The sequence below is a fragment of the Nicrophorus vespilloides genome, unplaced genomic scaffold (genome assembly GCF_001412225.1).
Source record: "Nicrophorus vespilloides isolate i.1.1-1 unplaced genomic scaffold, Nicve_v1.0, whole genome shotgun sequence".
Classification (NCBI taxonomy): domain Eukaryota; kingdom Metazoa; phylum Arthropoda; class Insecta; order Coleoptera; family Silphidae; genus Nicrophorus; species Nicrophorus vespilloides.
Window position 1 is genome coordinate 781676 of NW_017100101.1, and position 27738 is coordinate 809413.

Here is a 27738-nt window from a genome sequence, read left to right on the forward strand (position 1 = left end):
CACGAACAAACTTTAGTCGCTCGTGAGATGTGATCGAGTTGAAAAGCGTGATTTTTCTATCTGTCCGTGCATATTTGTGTGTGGGTAGTTTTCATTTTTGTTTTGTGAGTGTATATTGTTTGTTGTGTATTTCTACGAAAGTTTTAAACTCAAAGAACGCAATTTTTATTTGTTTTTAAACAATTTTAGTGTGTTGTTTTTATTATTTTGTGAAAAAGTGAAAACTCTTTCATGTTTATGAGATGGTCTTTGGAAACTCGGATAAGCACAGCAAACTGCATCACCACGGTAAGTAACCTGCATAATAAATTTAAAAACAAAAGTAGAGGGTTGCAAATCTACATTGCACAATGCAGACTTTAAACAATGAAAAGTGCAGTTGCGCAAAGAGCGCGCGCGACAAGTGAAAGTCGAAATTGGATTAAAATTTATGACGCGATGCGTTTTTTTTTTCTACTTCTTCATTTCATTCTGCAACGTTTTCCGTGACAAATTAAAGAAAACTTTACACATTTTTTTATTCTCTTTCGTACCTTGTAATCTTGATCAATCTGGAGCGTCAGGAATATTCAAGTTTGGAACGGTTAGAGATAGAGATAGCATTGATTGTAGTATTGTTTCGTCCTCCTTTTTTTTTTTTCGATAACTCATTATTTATCTACGTACATTAGCTACGGAATTTTGCTCGAAATTTCAGTCAATATTGTCGTATGCGCTTAAGCTTTTTTTTCGGGGGAACTTCGTGAACATAAGTGACCTGACTTGAATTCAATCAACTTGTTATGCAATTTAAAAAGCGTCTTTTGAATGCACTTTAAAACCCATTTTCTTTATTAAATTGAATGTTATATATAATATAGAGATTATATAAATAAAGTTTTTTTTAGAAATTTCATACGGATCAAAACACTACTCTCCATTTATGACTATCAGTATTGTAACCAAAACAAAAGATTAAAAAATTCTCGTCACGAGCTCTTTTACCGTACTTTTCTTATAACCATAGCAACGTATAAACTTTAATATTTGACTAAATAGTAATATTCATCGCTTGTTCTTTGGTAAATGACTAACGCTGATAATTTAATGGTTACAGTATTTGCATCACGTATATACTATGTATTTAGGAACGCTGGAAAAATGTTCAGCATTCTCACAATATTTGTCCATCATTAGCACAATGTCAATTGCGGGCGCCAAAACGTCTGATTTTGTAGTCATTCACTAATTTAAATACAATTTTGTATGGAAAAGATTTATAAATATTTTTAAATTCCATATCTTCTTGCATTACCGAAACTCAAATATTTTCTCGATACATATTTGCAGATTTAGTTTACTGTTTTTCAATTATACAAATATAAATATGATGGTGACAATGGAAATTGTTATAAAAGGAACTGAACCGAAAAGAAGGAATTGTGACCTTCGAGTAGTCCATACAATCGAAGATAACAACAAGATATACAATATAAATATGTTTGCAAGTTGATTTAAGATATAGATATTATTCAAAATAAACAAAAATAAACCGAAATTAAAGTTGGAGGGAACATTAAAATTATCAATAACAAATAAATACTTATTGTGCGCATACTTATACATTTCAGTAGCATTAAAGAAAATGTTATGAGCCAATTAAATGTAGTTATAGTTTTAGAATCATTATTTATTTTTAGAAAAATAAACATTTCGTTAATATTTTATTGTATTATTACTACTACTAAAATTTAATGCTAATTATTAATAATTTCTAATATTTATGTATTTAAAACATATATTGTTATAGTATACTTTATATAAATTACTTTTTGGAGAAATAATTAATTTTCTCACATGAAATTGTTTTATTTTAATGAATTAATTAAAAAACAAATAAGAAATGATATAAATGTGAAATAATAGAAACATAATCAAATTTTTTATTGATTTTGTGTTTGGAATAAAAAGAAGAGACGTTTGAATTTGAGCGGGAAAGGTGCTCGATGGGTGCGGATGGTTTGCGCGATGCGACGGTAGATGGGGTGCGCGACCGGTATCGAGTGGTGTCCAGGGATTAGTTCGGGTCGGGCCGGCAGAGCGAAGCGCGCCGTGATTGGTCACGATATTTCACGAACGGGTCAATGTCTGAGCATCTGAAATTAATGGTGAGGTGAGACCCGTTTGCGATTTGCGGAACGGATAAAAATGGTGTAAAACAGTCGACCCGGGTGGCAAATAATGAGGTGTACCAAACAGATCGCGTGAGCGTCCGCACGATATTCATCAGCACATCATCGAGAACAGCAGCAGCAAACAAAAAGCGAGTGAACGCGAGAGTCTACCCTGCTGCCGCGGTGGAAGGAAAGAAGGACGAAGGAGGAAGATTCTATTGCAGATTCCGGAGATCGAAGTGAGCGAAGGAAAGAAGAAAGGCGAGAGATATCTGTCGGTGGCGGTGCAATACATCATCATAATACTCTCTATTGCTAGATTCAGTGTGCGTGAGTGAGCTGCTGCAGGAGGAGATATAGTGCGTGTGGCAAAAAGGAGGACAAGAGTGCGACACAGCCAATCCATCCATCACACGATCATCATCATCCGTTGCTGGGTAGGAAGTAGGTAGTGTGTAGGGTATTTCGAAGGAAAGAAATGTGATTGAGAAAAAGGGAGACCATCATCATCAACGTCGTCTTCGTGGTTGTCGCCGCCGCACGCAGAACCCTGCGAAGCTGCTCCCACAACACCCGAGAGAAGTGCAGCAGTACCCACGTACTACATACTTAGAGAGCCATACAACAATACTACATAGCAAATAGAGAGAGAGATATATATAATAGATACATTATATATATATACGTATACGTAGTACACGGACGGCGTATAGGATAGATAGATAATATAGCGAGCCGCTATATAATATATATTCTGTGTGTAAGACGCCCGGAGTTAGGCATAGTTAGCTAGCTGGTAGCAGTTAGCATCCTCTCTCCGACGACGAATAGAGAGAATATACATCGCGTTTTTCGTGTGTGTCGACACACCGAGTGTGGGATTTTTGGTGGAAGATATTGAGTGTGTGTGTGGTGGAGTGAGATGAGCGGAAGGCCGAGAACGACGTCCTTCGCGGAGGGCAATAAGCAGCCGTTGAATCCGCCACTCGGAGGCATCAAAATCAGCAGTAAGTTTCAACGCCAAGCAAGACCCCCGGGTTCCCCCTTCGACGAAGAAGCCAATCCAATCCTAGACCCCGTGCCCCCCTTCGTTCCTTAGCCTTTTAACACAGACACACATACATATACGCATATATATATATATATATACACGCCTGCATACATACATACATGCACGCACACATCCAACCTAACTGACGGAGCTCGCCACTTCAAACATGGCCGCCCACAAATTCGAGCCCGAAACAATTGCACACGCACACGGCCATCCCGTTAAATCATGCCGCATTCCCTCGCACCCATCGAAACCAACCAACCCATTAAATCCTCCCCATCATCATCACCGTAACCCATCATTCCTCATGCTCGACATCATCATCGAACCCATCGCATCATCGCCATAACCTCCTCTCTCCCTTCCCTTCATCCATCCGTCTCTTTCCCTCGCACACGCACGCAAGTGCTCCGTCACTATCTGCATCCCCGCCCACTTCTTTCACCTCACTAGGTCATTGCTTTGTGCCCCTCGACCAAAATTCGTTATGTACATATTTTTAGTTGCGGACGACATTCCGCATTGATAATGATGATTAAAAAGAATGACCAAAAAAATGTATGAAATAAAATAGACCAATCATCGTCGTGCGCTCGCTCCTTCATTTTGTTTGCTCGTTCTGGAAAAAGAGATACCGATTTCGTAATGATCGCAGCACACATAATCAATACCCCCGACGACGACGGGGCAACCACTCTAAACTGTTCGTGTTTCACATGGTGGAGCAGCAGCGGGTCACCGCGATTACGTTTTATTATTTACAGCTGAAATTCCCTTTCGACCATTTACAATTAATATCGTTTTTGCAGCATAAAGGAAACTGCGCCTTAAAAGAATGCAGGCGAAATTATGATTTCCCCCAACCTTTAATCGAATTCACAAAGAATAACCGTTTTGACGTTATCAATGTAACCGTTATAATAAATAATACGATAGAAAGTTCATTTACTCTGCATATCAAATTTGATTTAAAATAATTGAATAACTTTATAATGTGGGAATTTGATATTCAACATTTATTTAAAACTAAATCTTCATTTTTAGTAATAAAAGCCAAACTCTTAAGTCGTTAGCAATTTAACGTTTTTAATCAAAGTATTCATATACCATGCGCATTTAAAAAATAACCATTATTTTGGATATTTAAAGTTTTAACCGTAAAGAGTCGGTTTAAATTAATTTAACAACTTCTTAAATACAGCGTAATATAATTTTCCATTGACCTTTAGTTCAATTCTCAAACAGCTTCTCTGTTTACATAGTTTTATAATTTAACAAAGACATATTTTCACTTACAAACATTTTCATATTTATAAATGTGCTTACTTAATTGTATCTCCAATTTGGGATTATGAATATATTAAAAAAAAAACTTATGTATCGATCCTAATCATTCATGCGTTAGAGAAAGTACACTAATTCCCATAATATGCAAATTGACTTGTGCATTACTGTACGTATATTTATTTATAAATTACACATGAGCTGGCAAAGTGTTTAAGCACTAATAATTTTAAGCGATGGTTCTTTTAATATCCATTCTTTATTGAAATTGTACTTATTTTTTTCATTATAATTCTCATTTCTGTTCATGATTTCTATACATGACACTTTTGTTTTCACAAATAGGTACTCAAAAGAAAACAAAAGTGTTACGTATCAGAAAATAGAAAATTGAGTCGAAACATATTTCACTTGCTTTTTAATATACTTCTGTGAAACTAAAATTATATCGTAATTGAATCCTGCAATTACGTTCATCAGAAATTTCAAATAACAGTTTGCTGATGATTTTCTCATGTGTTTTAACGTCTGCAACAAAATCGTATATTCATTCCGTGGATTTTCGATAGGTAAACTACACATTATTCGTTTTGCTGCTACACCGACATATGACACTTTTCGTTTCAAGGTCTTCCGGATTTGTAACATTACCTCCGCGCACGGTTTTAACTTTTTATTTTGTCGTGCATAGCTAAACCGATGGAAATAACCGTAAACCTCGGTGATTGAATATTTTTAACGAACAATTAAATGGAGATGGGAATACCGTATAAGAATTGCGTTTTTCACGTGAATCAATTTATCACGTTTCCTTCGCTCGTTGCATCAAGAAAAAGAAGATTCAAGGTTTACAGTTTACGTAACAGCTGATTTGAATCAGAAGAGTTTTCCAGCATTTCAACCCAGAAGATGTTCAAGGTCTTGTGCAATGCGATAAACCATCCGCTCGGCTCTTGTGTTCAGTTCGCAGGGGAGTGCACTTCGCTGATTAGATCCCGAAATTGCTTTAGTCACATCCAGATAATGTAAACCGAAATTGCGCAGGGATTACGTAATTAATTTAATTTTATGCGACGTTCTGATAGTGCTAGCAATATATTTGTATGCGTTGTAGTTATAAAGCACACGAGATTTAGACGCAGGTAGAAAGTGGTGAAAGTTTCGGGTTTGGAGTTTTCTCCGTGCAAGTAAACATTGGACAAAAATGATGTATACGCATTTATTATTTTAAAGTTCTATTGAGTTGATAAGTTATAATAAGAAATGACTTAATTTGAAAGTTAACTAGGTGACAACGAATTGTCAGGATTACGATTAATTTAAAGCTAGAGTCTACAGTGCGTGTTGATTAATTCAGGGTATAAAGTGCGGACAGGTTGTGGCTATAACTTGTTATAATGTCCGTTGAGTTATTAAGTTATTAAGACTTGTTACAAGTTTACGAGCGTATGAACGTCATCCATTTACAGAGCGAAAGAAGATAGGTAGATGGCAGTCCAAAACGCAGTTTTTTTTTTGGTTCTTGAAGCGACGAAGGTTGTTGGTGCGAAGCTGGTAGGTACAGTTTCACTCCATGAGGACGCACGCACACGATCTTTGTTTTCTTTTTATAGAACAGACACGGATTTAATATTCATGGAGCGCTTCCTTCGAACTTCCATCCGCGATAAAAAAAAAAAAGACTGCGACGTTGACACTGATAATATTACATTAATTTCGTGTTATCGCGTAATACTTTAGATATATCTCTCGGGGCCGGAGCGAAACATGAAGAAGGAGGCCAATGAGAAATGGGGAGATGCTATTTCGTTTTGCTCTTGTTTACGTCTTTTTTGCACAGTCATCTCCGATTTCTATCTCGAAATTAGTTCACTTCTCCAGTGCAGCCCTGTTTAATACGTTTTGGATCGACATTTGGGTCATCCGAAGTTTGTCGTTTTTCGGTCGAACAACTAATTGAGTTAAACGTGAATCGCGTGAAATAAGTAAATTTGTGAAAACACAAAAAAAAAATAATCGTAAAAATAGTTGGGGAAATATTGATCCGATCCGTCGGATGCGATGACGTTGCGTAAGCCCGTCGTTGGAAATATCGATCCGAATATCTCTGGCAATCACGCGGCGGTGGTGTAGGAGAAGGGCCCACTCTTCGTTCGACCCGACGACCCGCCGCCACCGTTGCATTCGAGGCGGCGGCGGCTGTTATATAATTTTGCTGAATGTTAATTTACAAGCACCCGGATAACAGTGCCGTTGCGCAACCATCGAAAAGTCAATTGTTCATTAATCGTCTCTTGTTTATTCCTTGTCCTTCTCGATCACAGATTCTTGAGATCGATAAAATAATGTCAAATTCAAAATTAACTACTTGAGAATCACGTGTAAAAAACCCTGTGGTCTACAGTCCATGCAAATTAATTATTAATACAGACTTTTGTGTGTATGTTGGATATCGATGACTAATTTATGAAAAATGGAATGATTAATGACATCATTCGCTGAGTGCATTTACATATAAAATTTATATTATTAATAATTATAAATATCAATATTCCAGTATTTATTTATGATTAAAGCCAATAATGTCAAATTAAACTGCATGACATTTATTAAACCTTTGAGTTTTATTAATCACAAAACAAATGATTTAGATAAGTTGTAGAATTGATATAAAGTATGTTTTTTTTTCACCGATATGTCAAAAAAATGTTTGTTTTTATAAAAATATCTTTATGATTAAGGACAATTGGAAATTGGCATTGTGTTAATGATTTAATGATGTTAATATTAGTTATCAATTTGATTGAAAACATAAATTATTAAATATTATTAACTTGGGTTCATCGAATTATTATTCATAGAAATTTTCACTATTTCTTTCTCAAATATTAATTTATGATAATATATTATTTCATTATAATGTATCGTTTTCTTTCTACGCAATTTATCCGGTATTCGTTTGAAGTATGCGTTCTCATCTCGTTGGCTTTTCTGGTCCGAATTTTTGAATAAATGTCAAATCGTCCAGCTGTTTCGCTAATTGCACAATGACGTCCGTTGGGGTTATTTTTCGGTACGTAGTAGTGGTCGGTGTACGTATGATTTTTCCGAATAGAAAAAAAAAGTAAGGAGCATCCTAAAAATACGGGATCAGCTGAGAAGGCGTGGAGGTCCCTCCTCTCTCTCTCTATCTCCCCACGCGTTCGATTTCGACGGTCAAAAATAATCCCGGGTTCCGTGGAACCCGGTTATGTAATTCCCGCAAAGTGCACTCGCACATTGCCTTCGCTTGCAGCTGATGTGTTTGTGAGTGAGTATATAAGTGAGCATCATGTATCTCTGTGTATATATGCATGTATATATAATCGAAAATCCTTGCCAAGGTCACGCACAGTGGTTACACACAGTGTGGCAACCGTTCTCAAAACATCCATTAATCATTCGAACGAGTTCACTTGAGCCACCGACTTGCTCAATAATTGTCATTGAACCGTTTGACAACCGCCTCCGACGCGCCGCCCATCAATGACCAACGAACCCATCGTTCGATCCATCTAACTGAGCAGTGTACGTATTTTTGTTGCATCCCAGTTAAGAATGATCTAAATGCAACATAAATCAATTACGTAATTCACTTCCTGTTTTAACGATAACTAACCAATTCATCAGAATCGAACGTCCTTATCGCAAGAAATTGAAGCTCAACAGCACGAACCTCTTCATTCATCCATTTTACATGTATACGTATCGGTGAATACCTCCTCCGAACTTTCCAAACTTTGCTAAAAAACATTCAAAATCTATAACATATGGGTGGTTTCTTTAAAATTACCATTAAATCTTCTAAAATAATGTGGTTCTTGCTTGCCAGTATATTTTTTTTGTAAATATGATTAGTATTTGAACATTTCGTACACTAACTTCATGACAATCGTTAGATTTAGTGGAAGATGGAATGCATATAATTAATTTTAGCAGCGTTTATTCGATCGAAATCTCTATAATCTATTTTTGCACAATTACAAGTAATTTTAAGAAAATTAGTGTATCTTGATTACAAGCTATAATTTTCATTTCTATATTTAACCGTGGGAATGTTAGAACGCATAAAATGTAACATTTTTAGAGCGAAATCCTCTTTAAGAAAAATCCAATGACTACCTTTTTTTGGCAACAGGAAAGGCAGCGCATCATAGCCAAATCTATACGAAATATTTATATAATTGAAGATGAGCGCGAGGGATAATAACATAATTCTATTACTGCGTTCCATTTATTTATTTGGATATTATTCTTGAAGTTCTAAGTACCGCCTCGTAATTGCTGTTATTGTTGTTGCCTATTGTTGTAGCATGTATACATCTCGTGACTGCCACGTTTACACTTATTTGTTTTCGTTTTGTTTGTTTTTGCTTTGAATACGAAACGGCGAATTTAATTGAGGCTCCGTAACGGGACTCGTTCGATAATTTTACGTCTCTTCGTGTTACATCCAACGGCGACGAAAACGAAACATTTAACATTCATTTATCGCACGCAAAAAAGAGCGAAGATTAAACGCGAAGCTGAATAAAGAAAATTTGTTTGAATTTATTTAATTTTGTTTAATATGGATCAACTTGCGAGGCATCAAAGAGTCTTAATAAAAAAATGTTTTGGAAGAAAATACAACTAAAATAATAGTAATGAAGTTCGGAAAAGCGTATGGATAGAAATCGACGGAAAATTACTGGAATTGTTGCGTTTGTCTCATAATTATCCGCAACACAATGTACGTACGTGTATTTGCGCAGGCATGCGTTTCGAATGCAATTAGCATCCAGTTTACGTCGTTGAAGCTGAAACCGCGCCACTTAATTGGGATAATTGCATTAGACGGAATGCGTTCCTGTGCCTGTACTCCTTGCGTTTTTATTAGTGGTGTATTTGGAGCGTTAATGTAGAAGATGGGGGAAACGTGTCCTTTCATTGCTTTACTTCTATTGACTAACTAATGCACAATGTGTACAAATCTATGGCCACTTGCATTGTTACTCCGAATGACGCATTACTAAATTTCTGTGTTACTATCACAACTTTTCAGTTTTTCCGTCTTTCTCCACGTTTCAGTGGTTTTTAACATTACGTGATAAAACTAAATCAATTAAATAAAATTATTTTAATTGATTTAGTTTTATTGATACAAATTGCTGTATTCTTAATTCTATTTAGAAAACTTATTTCTTCTTCAAAAGTATTTATAATCAGATTTGATATTGATTTTTGTATAGGCTGTGAAACAAAAGTGGAGTAAAATGGGATTTAGCCATTATACGATCTATTGGATTTACCGGGCTTTATCATCAAAGCTCCCTTTGTTTCGGCTCTCTGCACACAGTTAAATATTCGCCATGCTTTTCTTGTTCATATCTGCTTTTAGCTTTTAACCTAAATATAGCACCGAATCCGAAGTCAAGCAGAAATGATTGTATTATATTTGCAAATGCTCTTAAATTTTTGTTACCACTCGAAATAAGTCATAAAGTCATTTATTATTTGCTTTTTCCTTCTGCACTTATTTTTTTTTCTAAGAGCATTAGTTAATTACGTTTGCCTTCTCTTCGTGCTATTTAAATCATGACACACATACTGTTTCAGTGAAAGCCTAAAGTAAGTACTTAAAAAAAATTCTACAAAGAGTTGCCCATATAAATATTAGAGATTTCGTTTAAATTTTAATTCGCTTTAATGAAACCTGCATTAAAATTTTATTTTTATCATTGTATATATAAATAATGAAACTGGTATTTACGACTTGCAATCATTGCAAAAAAAGTAAATTCCTATCAAAACAATGATCAATTATTAAGACATTACATCCAATAGTCATCATCGATTTACGCGGGAGATTTGAACTACTTGGTTTGAGCTCAGCATGTTTTGATTTGGATCACCAAGATCTGCCAACGGTAAATCCGACCAATTAACAACAAGTTTGGGTCACCTGACGTCACCTTTGCATGTCATTATAGCTGTAATTACGGAGTGTGCACTAGAAAATAATATTACAAAAATACGACGAGTTTCCTTTTTATTTGACCATCAAAATCCATACGGATTATTAATAAAAATTGCTGCAATTAGGTGTAAATGTAATTAGTATTGATTCTAGTGCACTTAAACAAAAATGACGGCTTTTTACTGCGTATGATTGGGTTTGAAGGTTAAGGTGATCGAGAGCGCTCCGTCGTTACGTTCGGAGGAGCAGCAGCAGCAGCTTTTCCTTTTGGAAACCCGCAATCAATATTAATCATTTAATATGTTTTAATGAATAACAATTGGGGAAGAACGGAATAGGAAAAAAAACTTTCACGTATGGAAAAAGTAAGTTTTGTTGGAATTAATGCTATGATAAGTTCGCTGGATTTGGCGAAGCGTGAACGAGAAAAAATAACATTATTCGAATGAAAATGCAACGCTTGCTTTTTGATAGTTTATGAAAATAATGCAAAAGAAATATATGCATGACGTAATTCTGATAATGTGAGGATTTTATCTGGACATTAATAATCTTAATAGTGAATACGTAAATACAATATAATCGCAGATTTTTTTAATAGTAATCATTTATTATATTAAGTAGGTAAAGACATCAAATTTATTATTTTTTAAATTAAAAATATGCACGTTGCATTTAGATTATTGTAAATATTGTTTTAAATCATAAGAGCGTGAAAACGCTCTTTCATGTGCATTTTCAAAGTATAAATTACGGTAATTGAGGTTTAGTCAACTTATCTCTCAAGTTTTAAACATATAACACAACACTAACTGGGATGTTTTCATCGAATTTTGTTTAACTTTCCGCAACCGAGGCATGTTTCGAACTCTGCTCCCGAATAACTTTAGAACAACTCCTTTCCATATTGTTGAATTCACTTCGACCAGTTTCCACGTAAATTTGCCTTCCTCATTCATGTATATACCGTTTTTTTTTTATTAGGTTTTAATCGATTTTGTATTCCGATTCGGTTGTAATTGATATTGGACTATGGTTTGCATTGAACATATCAAGAATTTGTTTGTTAAATACATTTTTTGTTGTTGCTTGTTTCACTTGCGTAATACAAGCGTGTGCATCGATTCAGAAAGAATTTAACGATTTTCTCTTGAGGTCACCGCATCGATAAAATGGTTTTGATTCATGATATTTCCGCTAAAGCGAACGCATTCTATCTATCGGAAGTTCGCAACAAATATGAACTTATTGACTTATAAATTTATCGAATTCAATAATTTTAAATGAAAATTGCTTAATTATACTCTGAAAAAATAGGCGTATCTAATTCGTTAAATGCGTAAAGCACTTAAGAGTTAAGAGGTTTTTTTTTGGTAATTTATCCATGCTTATCGGTTTTTAAAAGCTCATAATTACGTTTAAGTAAAGCTGAAACGGGTCTCGTTTTTGTAAAAGAAAATAAATATAATGGCAATTGCTACTGTACACAGTTATTGACATTATCGCTATGGCAATGTCACTTTGTTTGTGACCAATCTTAGTTTGTTTCGTGCATTATTTAAATTGAACAATACGAAATAAATAATAACAAAGCTCATATTTCATAACCGAATCGTGAAAAGAAACAACTGAACATTCTTGCGTAATTTATCGGCCGCAGTGTTTAGCTCGTAATTCACTTTGACATATTTTATGATGTGTTATTGTGCGGATGAAATATGTGTTGGGATTAAGATGTTTTCTTATTTTGCAGTACGTAACATTAGCCAAATTCACGATTGGAATTTCTGTTTTAGTTATTGAAAACTCAAATATTGAATTGATTCATGATTAAAAGTGTAATTAAGTAGATTGTAAAGTGAAAAACAAACAACAAATATTTAGCGTGACGTTGATGCTGATTAATTCATGCGGAATAATATGGTCGATCGATATTTGAAATGAATGGTTTGACGAGGGTAAAAATAATAGATCGAACGCGATTTACATATGCGGCTTCATTTTAGTATCCAAACAATACAACAACAAAAACATAACTTAAAATAATATGGTGGAAATGTACTAGAATGATACTTCCAGTTGTTCAATTGCATCTATTCCCTTGGCATTATCCGTCGCATCTCCGCGGTGTTATCCTTGAAAATTTCTTTTCATCCTTCGAGATCGATTCTCATTGTATTTTTGTTCCGCCTATGGTCGCGATCCCACACCTGCGTATGCTCTGTACTCGAAGTTTCTCTCATCTAATCAGTCGGTGCGCGACTTCGCCTCTGCTTACATCGTCCACCATCATCGTGGCCTTTATCAATTATCAAGTTTCTTTATTCAATATACAAATTAAGGAGTAAAATTCGCTGTTGTTTTCGTACAGTTTCCTTTTGTGTGTGTTTTGGTGCGTCATCATTGTGATTTCGCTTATTTTTGTATTCATCTCGTTGTTGTTCGGCCAATTTGAATTTTCTTTTAAAGGAGGCGAAAATGAACCCTCTGTTTGTCCATGACAAACATTTACTTTACGCATAATGCAAACGGTAAATAAAGTTCTGTTGGATTTAGAACGTACAAAAATATATGAGAAAAGCGATTCTATTAAATTCCTTGCATTATTTGCACTCGAACACTTAGTTCATTTGTTCTTTTTTGGGTCTTAACATAGGCTAAAATTCATTCAAATACGAATCCGATGTTATTTCGAAATTACGACAATTAATTTCAATATTTAATTTTTTTAATCAATTCTTATTGAAATCATTCCAAATAATATAACTATTTCTTATTATTGGTTATAATTCCTGTATTTTCTATTACTTTGAAAGTTTTTTTTTTGATAAATAGGGAATTAGTGTAAGTTTCTGAAATAATTAAAATTTGACCGACATTGGATATAAAATTGGTTTGTTTTTAATCATTACATAACTTTAACAACACAGTATAATATGTGATATGTATGCATTAGAAGATTATTAAGTTATTCTACTAATTTCAATAACAAATCAATAACAATAAGTGTGTTACCTTGAAGTTAAACTTTGACATTTGCAATAGTTTTTTTTATTTACCTCTTTTTATGACACGAATTATAACAATTGTGGCGTTAAAAAATAATTTTAAACTGCATTTTGAAGTATTGAAGGCATTTTTAAACACGATTTGAGCCTTAAAAATTATAAGTGTTAAAATTGATTAATCTTTTAAAATGCGTGATTGAACATTTTGTAATTATTATTTTCTACCCAATTATGTTGATGAATTAAATGGAAATGCATTCATTAAAAATGCAAATAACCTTGAAGTTTCCATTGTTTTAATTGATCACAATAGACTCGTTTATTTTCCATTTATGTTGTATACATTATATATGAAAATAGATTTTTTTTTAGCGAAGATAGGTTCTGTTATAAAGTATATATGCAATTAACAGTTCTCATTACATAATCGATATCTATTTATAAAAGTCTCGTTTCGTTAATTGCAGTAACGATAACAACGAACATCGTTTATTTTTTTTTTAACTTTTAGTTCAAAATACAATTAATTTAATTAAAATACTAATTTGATAGTTGTTGAGTAAGTAAGTAATAATGTAGAAAGCTGACAATGCCCACTTCTTGTACTTATAATGGAAATTTAACTTTGTGTTAAAAAAATCTTTGTTTACTTTGATATTAGTCTTCTGTAATGTTTTGAGAAACAAGAGATTCGCTTTAATAATTTAAACATATAAATGTAATTTTAATTGTAATAATGTGTGCAATGTGATACTTTCAATACAAAAACAACTTGTATAAAGTCTAAAGCAGATAAGCAGCTACTTTGTCTAAGATGAATTTGGTATGCGATTTAATTATTGTGTAGCAATAATAATAACAAGAGATACGAGATTATTTCAAGACTTACAGCAGCGTCTAAATAGAGTTGAAGTAGTTTAAATAACGGATTACATAAATTAGTGTGTATTTTTTTAGATAAGGGTAAAACGAGAAACATGTTTGTGATTCAGTCGCATTTGGACGCAATTGTTATATTACTCACAACATTTACTAATTTAAAACCAATAGTATTTAAATGATTAATCAAGTTTTTCACTAGTTTTTAAATCAAATTTGATGATTCTCTCTATATCATTTATATATAGAGTGCGATGATTAATGCAAAATTTATAGTTTTTTTTGGGAGTTATCTTTCTAAACTTACATTCGTGTATTGTGTGCGGTATTTGCCTTTGCAATTATTGCCACTTAGTCGGAATATACGTCTCTGTCCTGTTAATCATTGAACATATTTGACTATAATTCCATTCCATATCTCATCAAATCTAGATTTTTCAGAATGGAGAAATTACGCCTTTTTTTTAACTATAAGAAAAACAGGTTACGTAAGCACACGCAACTTGATTCAATTTTTAATAAGCAAACACGTAGTTTATTGATCATTCCCATTGTATGTGTTTCTCTTTATTATCGCCATACAACCGTGTTATTCTATTTCTTTCTTTATTTCGAGTTTCCATTAGCCAAAGTTGAATAAGTTTGAAATTGTTTTTTTTATTATTATTTCCTCGAGCTTATTTTTAGAGCACTCTAGTTATGGTCTCGTTTATATACTTATGTTCGTCTTTACGTGGTATTTTGTACTCATCGTCATTGCGTTTTTCAATTAATTGTATTTTTATTTAGTATCCAAATAACACGTGTCAGAATATGTCGATCGATTTCCATTAAATCTCAATTTATTTTTCAACTAAACTTCAGTTTTCAACATCAAAATGTTTTTATATATTATGTTACTTTTATTATTTCATAAGTTAACATTATTGCATTTAGTCTTTTCCATATTTGATTTAGTTTAATCTGTTTGAAGATTGATCAATATTTAACAATAATTTGTTTAAAGTTTTTTTTTTCAACTTTTAGTTTGGGTTTCACGTTTTGTACTATTTCTATGCATTTTTGATTATGTCTTTTCTTCTTCGTACTTATTTCGATAATATAAAATATTTAGTGCTTCAACTTATCTTGGGTTTCAAGTTTTTTTTTGATGTTTTCTTCTTTCTTATAAATAAGCTTCAAATGGATGTCATGGTTTACATTATATTTTCAGGTTTCAAGTTCTCTCTTTTTACTATGCGGCGCTTCGGTTTTTTTATATATCCAATTACAGGTATTTGTCATATCCTGGCTGGATGCACCTAGCGCTTTAGTATATAGACAGTGACGAGAACGGACATTATTATTGATTAGGAAATAATTGTGCAGCGTCGAAAATAATGGACTTTGCAACAAAAATACGTTCTTTGTGATTATTCTTTTTCAATAATTTACCCATTGTTGGATGATTATAATATACATAGTGCACAACGACGTGTGTCGTACGATAATCAGAAATCGATTGCGAGGTTCTCTCAACTTTTCCGAAACTGTAGTCGCCAAACTAAAATTAGTTACCTCGTGGACACGATGATGTTAAATTTAGATTTCGGGAATCCATCATCCCGTGCATACCACAAATCTCATTCCAACGGCGGATGGAATTCAATATTCTCGATCATTAATTGATTCATGCACGAAGATTAGAATGGATTGGATCGAAAGTGGCAATAATGCTCCAGATTTCCCATTTAAAAAAAAAACCGCTCGAATACGTCGTAATTTGTAACAATCTGCATATTAATTGAAGAGATTGCTAATTGTTAACGTGATCATCCAATAACTTTGAAATAACTTTCAAACGACCTATAAGGATTATTTTCTTCTGTCAGTTTATTCTTATTAAGAGATTTTGATCTAATTTATAATTAGGCAAAATATGATACTTTAAATCAATTGTACTGAACTAAAAACGTATTACAATTATAAGTAATAGATTTTAATTAACCCTTTGAAGGGTCAGAACTTCCTAAATTTCTAATCCGTGGGATTAAATCATACAACTTCGTTAACTGAATCAATATCTGATTTAAAATATACATCTTCTACTGCCCTATCAAATTTTAAGTATACACATAAGTCTTTAACAAAATCGATATCAGATGAGAGAGAAATAAATAAATAAAAGAAGGAAGGGATCCGTCTTTCCGCGTTTGGCAATAATTTATGTGTCTCGATTGTTCGTGGAACTGCATTGTTTTGCTTTCGTCGTTCGTTTCCTTTTTCCACTTGGCAACGGGTTTTTGATGACGGCTTCTCCTCGCATTCGGCCAATTTAATCTCGGAAGATTTAGGACTTCGGGTCAGGCCCGCGTCCAACTGCTCTTTGTAAGATTAAAAAGGATGAAATGCGCGCAATGCCTCTTCTTGGGCTCTCTCAACTTTCTGCGTTTTTCAATGCAATTTAGTTTTATATATTAAAAATATATATAAATAGAGTTGCAATTCTCTATTCAGTTTTAATATATAATTTATAATTATTGAATTTGCAGTATTGAAACTTATGATTTTATTTATTTAAGAAAAATGAATACCAAATTAATTAAACTGAATAAATGAAACAAGAGTTTAATATATTTATTTTAATATTTTTTGGTGGAAAATTTTCAATATTTAGTTTTAACGTTTTTGTTAATTTTTTTTCGTAAATAATTTTAGATAATTATTTCAAAGTTTGGTGTGAAATTGAATATTTGAATGTTTTATTTATGATGGTTAATTTGCAAATTTCTGGACTTTGTAATCTGAACGCTAGTCTTAATAGCTAATGCAAAGGATGTAATAGAATCGGTAAACATGAGAGCTCTAAATTGAAGCAGATGTGCAAACCATTCGAGTTCTGATTTCGATTGAAGAACTGAAATATGTTGTGTCCGGTTGTCGAGGATGAGACAAAATAATGAGTTGTCGTCGTAGCATGCGGTGGTGACCTTACGGGGAGACACAATACTGTTACTTCTGTTTTTTTTTTGAAAAAAAAAATAATAATAAAAACGGTATGAAAGGAGGAGGATCGCCTTGCGTAATGCGATCCTCTCTGCTCATTTGCATCCACGAAAGTGTTAATAATTCACGTGATGTTGTGATTATGATGTTGCGGGGCGGCAGACGTTTTCTTTGAGAGCGCAGCTCACTCGACGAGCATCTGCTCAGATGGCGCCGAAGTTCAACGCGAAGAACAATGCGATCGTCGGCGTCGGGACGCTCGACGTAGCCGGCGCCGCCTCCTCAGATCGTCCGCATACGCGTTCGATGTCCGCGCTGGATGTCGCCTATAAACCGGACAAACCGCGATCAAAATCCTTCGGCGATGTGCTCAACCATCATCGACATCACAATAATAATAATAATAATAACAACGACGATGATCACGGCTGTGGCAAAAGTAAAAGGGACGCTGGCGGCGGTTCGACCGAGAACGTGTCCAAAGGCTCCAAGTTTTTGGGTTACTGGAGGCGGATTCGCAGATCTTTCAGTAAGTTCTTCATACGACTCGTTTAAGATGCCCGCAACTTTTTGGTAATAAGTTATAGTAAACTTTTCCCCACATATTACACAAATCATATAAACAAAATCTATAATTATCAAGTTCAAAGTGTTTTCAGTTACATAAATTACCATTCTTCTATTACCGATTAATGACAACTTTTATTTAATCATTCATGATAATAGTAAATAAACATCTGAATACATAATAAAGAAATCTAAAATTATTAATTTCATTTCTGATTTCTGTTATTGTCTAGGTTTGCTTAGTTTTTAGTTGACTTACATCAATCAATAATCACATTAATTTATATAGAATCAATAATCACAAATACTTTGTTGATAAAAACTTATATCATGTTGGATTTTTGTACCATATGCAAGTTATCTATGTATTATCAATTGATTTGTAACATTTCGGTTTGTAATTTCGGTGAAATGAAAATATGCAAACAAAACTAAAATGTTGCACGAAATATTCCATGTCTTTGCGGATTAATGGACGGTCCTGATCTTTATTAAACACCGACTTAACTATACACAGTTTTACACCTCGTCTTCATAGTTTCGTTCTGCGATTCATGGAAGAACAACATAAACAAACTCAAGGATGGGATGGTCGTTTTTTGTTTTAAACCCTCCCGTAACAACAACAAATGATGATAATAACAGTAAATTTTGTCCCTTTCAATTTTCGACGTGCCATTAGTGTCAGACACAGGAGCTGTCTGTGCGTCGTGTCCGTCCGTCTGGAAATGTCACGTATTTTCGTCGATTTCTTCCGTGCAACCTGAATCATCCAGACTCAGCAGTGCGAGCCCCGAAACCGGAAACGATGCAGAAGCACAGCGCGCCGCCGTTTCCGGGACCGCGCAGTAACGACATCGTGCTCACCGAGGAAAAGCAAGTGACAGGTTAAGTGTATCGGAAAAGAAACAAAAAAAAAATAATATCGACAGCTTTCCTCTATTTTTGGTGCTCATTAAAGCATTCGATAGTAAAAGTGTTGCATAATCGATGCTAATTTCTGCTAATTTCAAAGTTTTCAATATTAAATTACTCTCTCGTTCGCGCTGTTTCTAATGGATATTTCATTAGAGACCATCGATTTTCCTCGGGACACTTCATTTCTCCTTCACCTTGAAATTGCAATACCGCAGTTCTTTGTTTTTTTTTTACTTCTACCTCCGCTCCTCTTAAGGAGTCGCCCGACGCTGGAGGTAATTAATCTAGAGAGTATTTCTATTAAGGAAAGAACGCAGTTTACTTCTCTCCGATAATAATTAACATATTTATCCGAAGCTTTGGCCAAATTAGGTGTCGGCCGGGACATTCATAATAAATTTATTGCATATATTATCAATAATTAAAAAAAAAGTATTCTCATATACTGAAAAATTCTCATCTACTGAATGAACAAAGAGATTTTCAGGAAAGCGTTTATTGCAGTTTAATGATTGTTGGATGTTGTAATAAAACTCGCAATTTTAGTAAATTATTAATTATAGTGAAATTATGCACAATATTTCCGTGTGATTCCAAATGATCCTTCTACCCTATTTAATTAATTTATTTTTATACTATTTTGCTATCTTTTTGGTTTATATCATATGTTTAACCGAGTCTATTTCTGTTTACTGGTGGTTATTCAGGTAAAGACGGGGGCAAAGTGACTACGGTGGTGGCGACACCGGGCCAGGGACCGGACAGGCCTCAGGAAGTCTCCTACACCGACACCAAAGTGATAGGAAATGGCAGCTTCGGCGTCGTCTACCAGGCGAAGCTCTGCGACAATGGCGAAATGGTCGCGATCAAGAAAGTACTTCAAGATAAGAGATTTAAGGTAAATACTTTTTTTCTTATATCATTCTATACAACAAACCACAAAAATACGCTACTTCCAAAGATCATACATTGATGATCATGAATTATTTATAAGATGTCCATTTTGTAAAGATACTTCAAAACATACTTCACTGTTGATAAGGTTACCTTAAAATGCATAAGGTTGGAAAGACATCTATCGGCAACATATATAATTTTATGACAATCTTTAATTATTTTCGTTTTCATTCCAAAAATCATTGTGCATATTAATAATTAACAGTGAAATTTAGCGACTTTCAAGTTCATATTATTTTAAATTAGCATTAAAAAAACATTTTTGTATACAAACGTCATGTGATGTAGTTCAATATTGTTTGATGTTATTAGTAGCGACTGTTGGTATTACTTTCTTATTAAATAACATTAATTTGAATAAACAGTTCAGAATTAATATTAGCAGATGGTTAATGTTTCTTGTATCAAATAATATCATAGTGCATTTATTTTATTACCATGTTTACAATCTTATAAATTTAGTTGTTTGTATAAATTTTTAAAATTTTGGTCATAGTAAATGTAATGTACAAAATATATTTAATGCAAGAAACATACTTTGACTGCAACGCCATCTATTAAGTCCTATACTCACTAAGCGTACTAGACAATGTACTTATATTGATACGAGTATTTGAGGAGTTACTTAATATATACTATGTATGTAATAGATTTATTAGTATTATTAATTGAAGTGGTTAGCCTATTAATAATTATCAGTTGATAATGTGTAGTTGAAACTAATTGTTATTTTGTTTTTTCTTTTCAGAATCGCGAGTTACAAATCATGAGGAGGCTCGAACATTGTAACATAGTCAAACTAAAATATTTCTTTTATTCTAGTGGTGATAAGGTGAGTCGAATAAGTTCTATTTTTTTTTTCTACCTTACGAATTTTTGTTGTTACGTCCCTCCGAATCACTTCTTTGTTTTTTTTCTTCTTTCTTCTTAATTCTAGAACAAAGTATTATTTGGTTTTGTAGGATGACGTTTTATTTTTGATTAGTAGTTTTTTCTCTTTTCATATCATTAAAAAGAAATATGTAGTATGATTTTTTTTCATTTTATATAACTACTTTACTTTTTGAGTATTGTTTTCTGTTCCGAGCGGTGTTTTGTTACACCGAAAGTGTTTGTGTGTTTAGAGGGCGGTGATTCCGTGCAATTTGAGCATTTTGATGAGTCAAAGTTCGCAGGTATGGTTGTGTCCCGATTTTTGCCAACAACAAAAAAAAACAAAATAAATATTATGTTACCAAACCTCCCGAAAACCCCGCCGTTTTTTCTTACTTGCTCTATCGAATTCATCACTTTCGTTCCTTTTATATATAATTTTATTTTAGATTCTTCTCATTCTTACATAACTGAATACACACACACATGTATCGATCCCAACACACAACTATTACATGCAGTAACAATAAGCGATATAGTTTGGTTTTGTTGTATTTTTTAATTAAATTAAATTTGGTTTTATAACTTTATTTTATGTTCTGTTTTTATTTGTTAACGCTGGTAACGTAGAAATCCGCTCGTAATATTAAAATTTCGATTCGGAGCGATCGGTGAATAATAGAAATAGACAAGTCGAAACGAATTTTTGCACTAAACTAGATCCCTCAGAGAATGTAAAAAAAGGGAGAAAATTATGAATCGGTTATATTTATATATAGGTGACACGGGCCACATCCCACCCCTCTTGTGGATTAACATGCAAGCACTTTATTTTTTGTTTTTTATTCTTTCTGACAATACTTTTCTCTTTTTTTCTCTTCTCTTCTTTACGTTCATTTTACTTTTATGTTTTATTTGGTTTGTATCTCTTGTAGGTAACTCAGAGGTTGTAGTCCTTTGGGTTCTCGTTTGGTTTGGTTTTCGTTTATTTTAGGTTTACTTGTACTATTACTACTTAATTACTACTGCAGGCATCGCTTTCGCTAATTAGTGGAAGTCTATATATTTTTTATATTTATATATTTTTGGGTGATAGAAGCCTGGAATTTTGCGAAAGAAGCAATTAGGAGAATCACCGAAATTATATAAGATCCTTTTCATCTGATTCTATTTTTTAATTCTTTTAGTTAAAAAGTACTTATGTATGGATTTAATATTGAGAACGAAAAAAGTATACAAATATTTTTTGTTAAGAGTGGATGGAAAGGATTTGTGTTTCGGAGATGATTTTCTTGTAAAATTTAGTTTTTAGTGTGTATGATTTTAATTGGTTTTATAATGTTCTTTTATTCTCTTTTTTTTTAGAAAGACGAAGTATACCTGAATTTGGTATTGGAATACATACCGGAAACGGTGTACAAAGTGGCAAGATATTACAGTAAATCAAAACAGACAATTCCCATCAGCTTTATAAAGGTACGTGACGGGTAGTAGCTTACGATATGCGGTGACATTATGCTGTTGATTTCCGTTTTTTCTGCTTGTTCTTCTGACTACGATGATTTATGATGATGTTCCAGTTGTACATGTACCAGTTGTTCCGTTCGTTGGCGTACATCCATTCGTTAGGCATATGCCACAGGGACATCAAGCCGCAGAACCTTCTTCTGGACCCGGACACCGGCGTGTTGAAGCTGTGCGACTTCGGAAGCGCCAAGCACCTGGTCAAAGGTGAGCCGAACGTCTCGTACATCTGCAGCAGATACTACAGAGCCCCAGAGCTGATATTCGGGGCCATCGACTACACCACTAAGATCGACGTCTGGAGCGCTGGATGCGTTCTAGCCGAGCTCCTCCTCGGTCAGCCGATCTTCCCAGGCGACTCAGGTGTCGACCAGCTAGTCGAAATCATCAAGGTACTCGGCACACCAACCAGGGAGCAGATCCGCGAAATGAATCCAAACTACACCGAATTCAAATTTCCACAGATCAAATCACATCCCTGGCAGCAGGTCAGACCATATTCTTGCATTATTTTTTTTATTTTTTTTTTCGTTTCATTTCAAATTTATTATTTTCATCTGTCTCTATCTCTTACCTATTTTACTTTTCACGCATTTAACATCGAACGGCACCAGTTCACCGCTTACACCGGACCCGGGTCGTGTGGTACATACGGTAATGCCTCGCTTAACGCCAAGCTGCTTCAGCGCGCCACAGCCAAAAGTTAAGCAGAGCAATACACGTATTTTATTCAGGCTGTATTAAAAAAGTAAATCAACCATCGGTGAAACAGGCCGTGCGGTGTTAATTTGCGTGCCCAAATTTTTCTCTCAGTTTTCAATCGCACCACTGAAAAAGACGTATTGTATTTATGTTTTTTCTCTCGATGTTTCTATGTACGACGTGTTACATAGAATGTTATAATATTATTTTTTTTTTTGGACTATTTTTAAACAAAAGCAATTAAAAGATTCAAGAGCGTAGCGAGCAAACGATTATGATGATGATCATCATCATCAATTGAGCAATTTTCAACTTTGGCCCACCCACGTTTGGTTGGTCTGCTGAATGGATGAGGATGAGGTCACGGCATTACGACTGCGTGAATTTTGCGCAAATTGCAATGAATAGATGATTGGGGGACTTGGCGATTTAAAAATTGTGTACAAAGGTGTATCTCTTCGCTTCGTGGAAATAATTGCGCTCGGACTGCAAATTATGCTAAGCTGCTGATGCTCCACAGTTCATCTCCCCATTTTTGCGCAAATTCAAATTAAGGTTATTCATTTTGCTCATCGAACATTTCTGCTCGCAATAATAATACGCATCGAAGGTTCATTGCTTAGTGTTTCTAAGCTTACTGCTTTGTTAAAGATGAAAGGGTTAATTTCAATGTAGCTGATATATCAGACTTTGGTTTATTAATTGTGGCTACATACAAAGTATTCATGCCTTGTTTCGCAAATATCTGCATGCTTACAAGAGCAATAAACCACTTCGATTGTTAGAATAAATATCGTTTTTGGTTTATTTGAAAGAATGTTTTAATCGAATTGAAAGAAAAAAATATATTGATGACTCTAAATTTTCGATTAATTGTGTGAAGATCATATATTCAGTTGAAAGGAAGTTTTCTTTTTCGATTGTTTCGCGTGTTTAAACCACTAACAACTGTTTCGTTGGTTTTTCTTATATTTGATTGTTGATGATTACATTTATTAACTTCAGGAGTTTGTTGTGGGTTTTTGCCATCTGTGTGTGTTTGTGCGATTCGATTTGTACGATATTGACATGGACCTCTGTTTTGCAGTCATTGCTGGAACGAATGTCGCTCCCAAAATGCACCACCGAGCATCAAAAGATACGCGTAAGTGCGTCGAGGATGGCCGTTGTTTTTTCTTGTGTTGCGTACAAAAAAAAATATTTTTTTGATGGTGGAAAATCGATCCGTTTTGTTTTTGGTGTGCGAAAGTTTACTTACGAGCGAGAGAACGCATTGTTATTTTTTTAACCACATAAAAGCAACGCATTTTTGTACATACTCCGTGAGCTGTATCTATTTACTAACAACTGCAGCAGCAGAAGCGACATTTAGTGTTCTTTGATTCGTTCATCTTGTCCTTGTCCCCCAGATTAACCAAGCATTAGCAGCATTACACTTTCATACGAATTTAAAAGCGAAACTGAATCGAAGCGAAGAAGAAGAAAGCGTGATCATCGCCAGGAAAAAAAAACGCGCATTTTGTGTGTTCTGTGCGCGCTACGTCTTCGTTGTCTCCCAGATGTCGTTGGAGATGATGAGAAACGATGTCCTTTGTACACACGAGAGAAATTGACGAACATGTATATCGTTTAATATTTTTGTTTTGTTTTACGTTACTGCTCTATTCTCTATTATTTTTTGGAGAAAATTTTGATCTGTTTTTGTTTAATACAGTCCCAATTTTTATGTTCTGTACCGATGATTACTATTTTTTTTTTGTTATATCTGTTACAATTTTTGGAAATATTTTCCGTTTTGTCAATTTCGCGGCGAACCGTTGCTGCCGATGATTTTTTTTATTGTTTTTGTTAGAGAAAAGTTTCATTGAGTGGTGTCTTTTGTGATTGGGTTTTGTTCTTCTTTTTTGTTGCTGAAAGTAGAAACGTGTCCTGCAGGTGTTTAGGGCCCGCACCCCGCCGGAGGCCATCGACCTTGTGGCACGACTCCTGGAGTACACGCCGTCATCCAGGATCAGTCCGTTGCAGGCATGTGCCCACTCCTTCTTCAGCGAGCTGCGCGAGAGGAACACCCGTCTACCCAACGGCAATGAGCTGCCGCCGCTTTTCAACTTCACTGAACATGGTAAGAAAGATACAGCAAAAGATGAATACGTCGCCGTCTCACCCGGATGCAGGATTTAACCCAATGAAACGCAACTTATGCAAAAACTTTTTTGGATATGGTTTCACGCAGGTTTGGATTCTTGCGCATCGACACGCCCTTCAAATATCGAATCACCTGAAACTTATCTTGAATGGTTTATTATGCTACTAACTAATTAACGGGATTGATAGCAGCACCGAAACTTTGGTTATCATTCAAAACAAGGGTTGCGCAGCACTTTGATTTCAGTATATATTGTATGCGAATCTTAATTGAACGGGAAGTTTATTATCAAGGTTATAGTAATCATAAGCTAACTTCTCACTAGGTCACAAATTACATTTCCTCAACAGCATTAGAAATACATAATATTCAATAGTGATGAAATGTTCAATTCTTTAATTAGATCAATTCACTACATTTGCATATTGGATAAAATGTATAATGATCTTTTTTTTCATAATTATTTTCATCATGCTGAATTCTTTATCGAACTGAGATCATAATTATTTTAGCATTCGCATCTCGTAAGGCCGTTATTTATAAATCAATTTCGAATATGGGTCATATTTTATATCTGGCAGATTTTATGGTCCACCGTTTCGGCAACAACGCAGAAACCGTGATTGATCACCCGTCGACAAATTCGTTTATCATCAATTAGTTTTTATCCCTATTAAATAGCTATCAATTTTTCAAAAATCGTTTCCGCATAAAGAATCAATCAGAATTTTCAAATAAACATAATCATAAGTGATTCTTGCCAAGTAACTTGTGCAGATGATAATACACAAGGAAATTACCATGTATCATAAAATGTGTATTTAAGTTTAAAAACGTATCTAGTTTGATGTTTGAATTCGGAACGGATTTAGATGTTGCGATGATGAAGTAATCTGAATTAATCTTCCATTTATTTTTAAAATGAACGTTTCGAAATGGACGTTCCCGTTCAGATCGAGACAACAATCCGTCATTTTCCTTGCCTATTTTTTTTTATTTCGCCGCGTTATTTATAAATCTCGCAAAGATGTATTTAACCATGGATTTTGGATTCTAACAGGTGCGGCATATTTCAGACCAATCGCCGTTTATTTTTACGAGCAAATCGACTTTTGTTGAAATAGTCGAAGAGAGAGAAAAAAAAGTATGAACTTGAATTTCCGATTACGATCGGCTGTTGTAAATGTTAAATGAAGTGTCTATTTTCAGAAAATGATATTATTTCTAAATTTTATTAAGTACATTTGCTCATATTGCATTCTAATATTTTGAATGGAACAATTCAATTATTCAAATACATTGTTCAAAAGATATTTCATTTCAATTGTAATATTGTGATATTATTGAAAGTAGGTTCAATTGTCAATAGTGACCGAGTATTTCAGATTACAATATAATATCATTGTTGTTAGTTGCCAAGAATACATCAAATATTATGTCAAAACTGTGATTATTCCATTGTTCACTGCTGACCTTGATAGTGATAATAGTTTGATGTTCCAAAAATATGATACGTGGCATAAAGACAGTAGCTATAAATCTCTTCGGTGACCCTTGACGTTTTCAGTGTTGCTCCGGTGATTTGGTATATTGTCATCAATATTAATTAATGATATAAAATTGAGTAAATGTAGATGGTTTCGATGTAAAGCTAATGTTTTATTTTTGTTTTGCAGAGTTGAACATTCAATCAAATTTGAATTCGATATTGATACCGAGGGGATCACAGGATGCGTCGAATAGTCCACAGGATGGGGCGGGAACATCGGGGGCGGCGACCGCCGACGGAAATGAGGCACCAGCGGCACCCGCCCAACAGGCAGCGGCATCGAGCATAGTTTAGGTAGTCCAAAAAAAGAAACACGGAAAATAATAATAAACATATACAACAGCAACATACAACAACAACAACATCAAAAAACAACAACAAAAAAAGAATGGAAAAAAGGAAAAGCGACAGCAACAACACGAGATATATGATAAATGATACAATTACGAGACAAAAAAAATATAATATATATATAACGTAGTGTGTAACCAGGAGTGTCAGAATTATGTCATATTATGCCAGTCTATATATTTTATTTCTGAAGAGAAAAAAAATCAGTCCCCTTTACACGATCATTCGATTACCTATCTCTCTATCAGTCTCTCATTCTCTATATATATCTTTTTAACGATTAGTAATATCATCACCCCGGGTGTGGATCTCTTGTGTGTGTGTGTTTTTTCTTCTTTTAGTTCGATTATCTCAGACACCTTTCCTGCTCTTTGACGTTTATATTGCGCGCGTAATAAGGACGGGAGGACTATTTCCGATTTTTTTTTTTTGTAAATCATCATTATTCTAAATTAACATGTATTTGTATGCTCTCGTAAATGTTTCCTCTCGATCCACCCACAAGGACGCCCATCAACTGATATCAGCCAATCCGATCGTTCCAATGCCCGCATTGACTACGCTCTCCCCCTTTCAATATTATTAATATATCCCGATATATATTGTTTCATTTTTTAACACGATTCGCGCCTCGATTTTCAAAGAGAATCAAAAACAAAAATTAATGCTGTTGGCGCATAACCATGCGTTGCGCTTATTTGACACCCTGTATATTCTTTGATTACAGTTTTTTTTTTGTTCTATTATTTCGTTGTTATTGTATGGATTATTTTTCACCTCAAAAAGAAAG

The 27738-nt window shown here is 34.2% G+C and overlaps 1 protein-coding gene across 12 annotated transcripts; it reads left to right on the top strand.

Moving 5' to 3' along the window:
- Positions 1–123: 123 nt before the first annotated feature.
- Positions 124–27452, top strand: LOC108568051 (protein kinase shaggy). 12 transcript variants are annotated; one of them, XM_017928920.1, is made up of 9 exons: positions 124–288; positions 19554–19744; positions 20552–20635; positions 20928–20978; positions 22042–22152; positions 22257–22688; positions 23990–24046; positions 24823–25024; positions 26725–27452. In XM_017928920.1, the coding sequence occupies exons 1-9, from the start codon at positions 243–245 to the stop codon at positions 26889–26891; spliced, it is 1341 nt and encodes a 446-aa protein (XP_017784409.1). In that variant the 5' UTR covers positions 124–242; the 3' UTR covers positions 26892–27452. The 12 variants fall into 12 exon arrangements, with proteins under 12 accessions (XP_017784409.1, XP_017784408.1, XP_017784407.1 ...); XM_017928919.1 differs by lacking the exon at positions 124–288 and adding an exon at positions 2078–3160; XM_017928918.1 differs by lacking the exon at positions 124–288 and adding an exon at positions 2079–3160 and having other exon boundaries at positions 19542–19744.
- Positions 27453–27738: the final 286 nt, after the last annotated feature.

Bases quoted from the DNA above. Each gene is read 5' to 3' on its own strand.
- LOC108568051 (XM_017928910.1), top strand. From the start codon at position 17,569: ATGGCGCCGAAGTTCAACGCGAAGAACAATGCGATCGTCGGCGTCGGG. The intron at 20,636-20,927 runs GTGAGTCGAATA...TTGTGTGTTTAG, and splicing joins TTTATTCTAGTGGTGATAAG to AGGGCGGTGATTCCGTGCAA. The intron at 20,979-22,041 runs GTATGGTTGTGT...CTTTTTTTTTAG, and splicing joins TGATGAGTCAAAGTTCGCAG to AAAGACGAAGTATACCTGAA.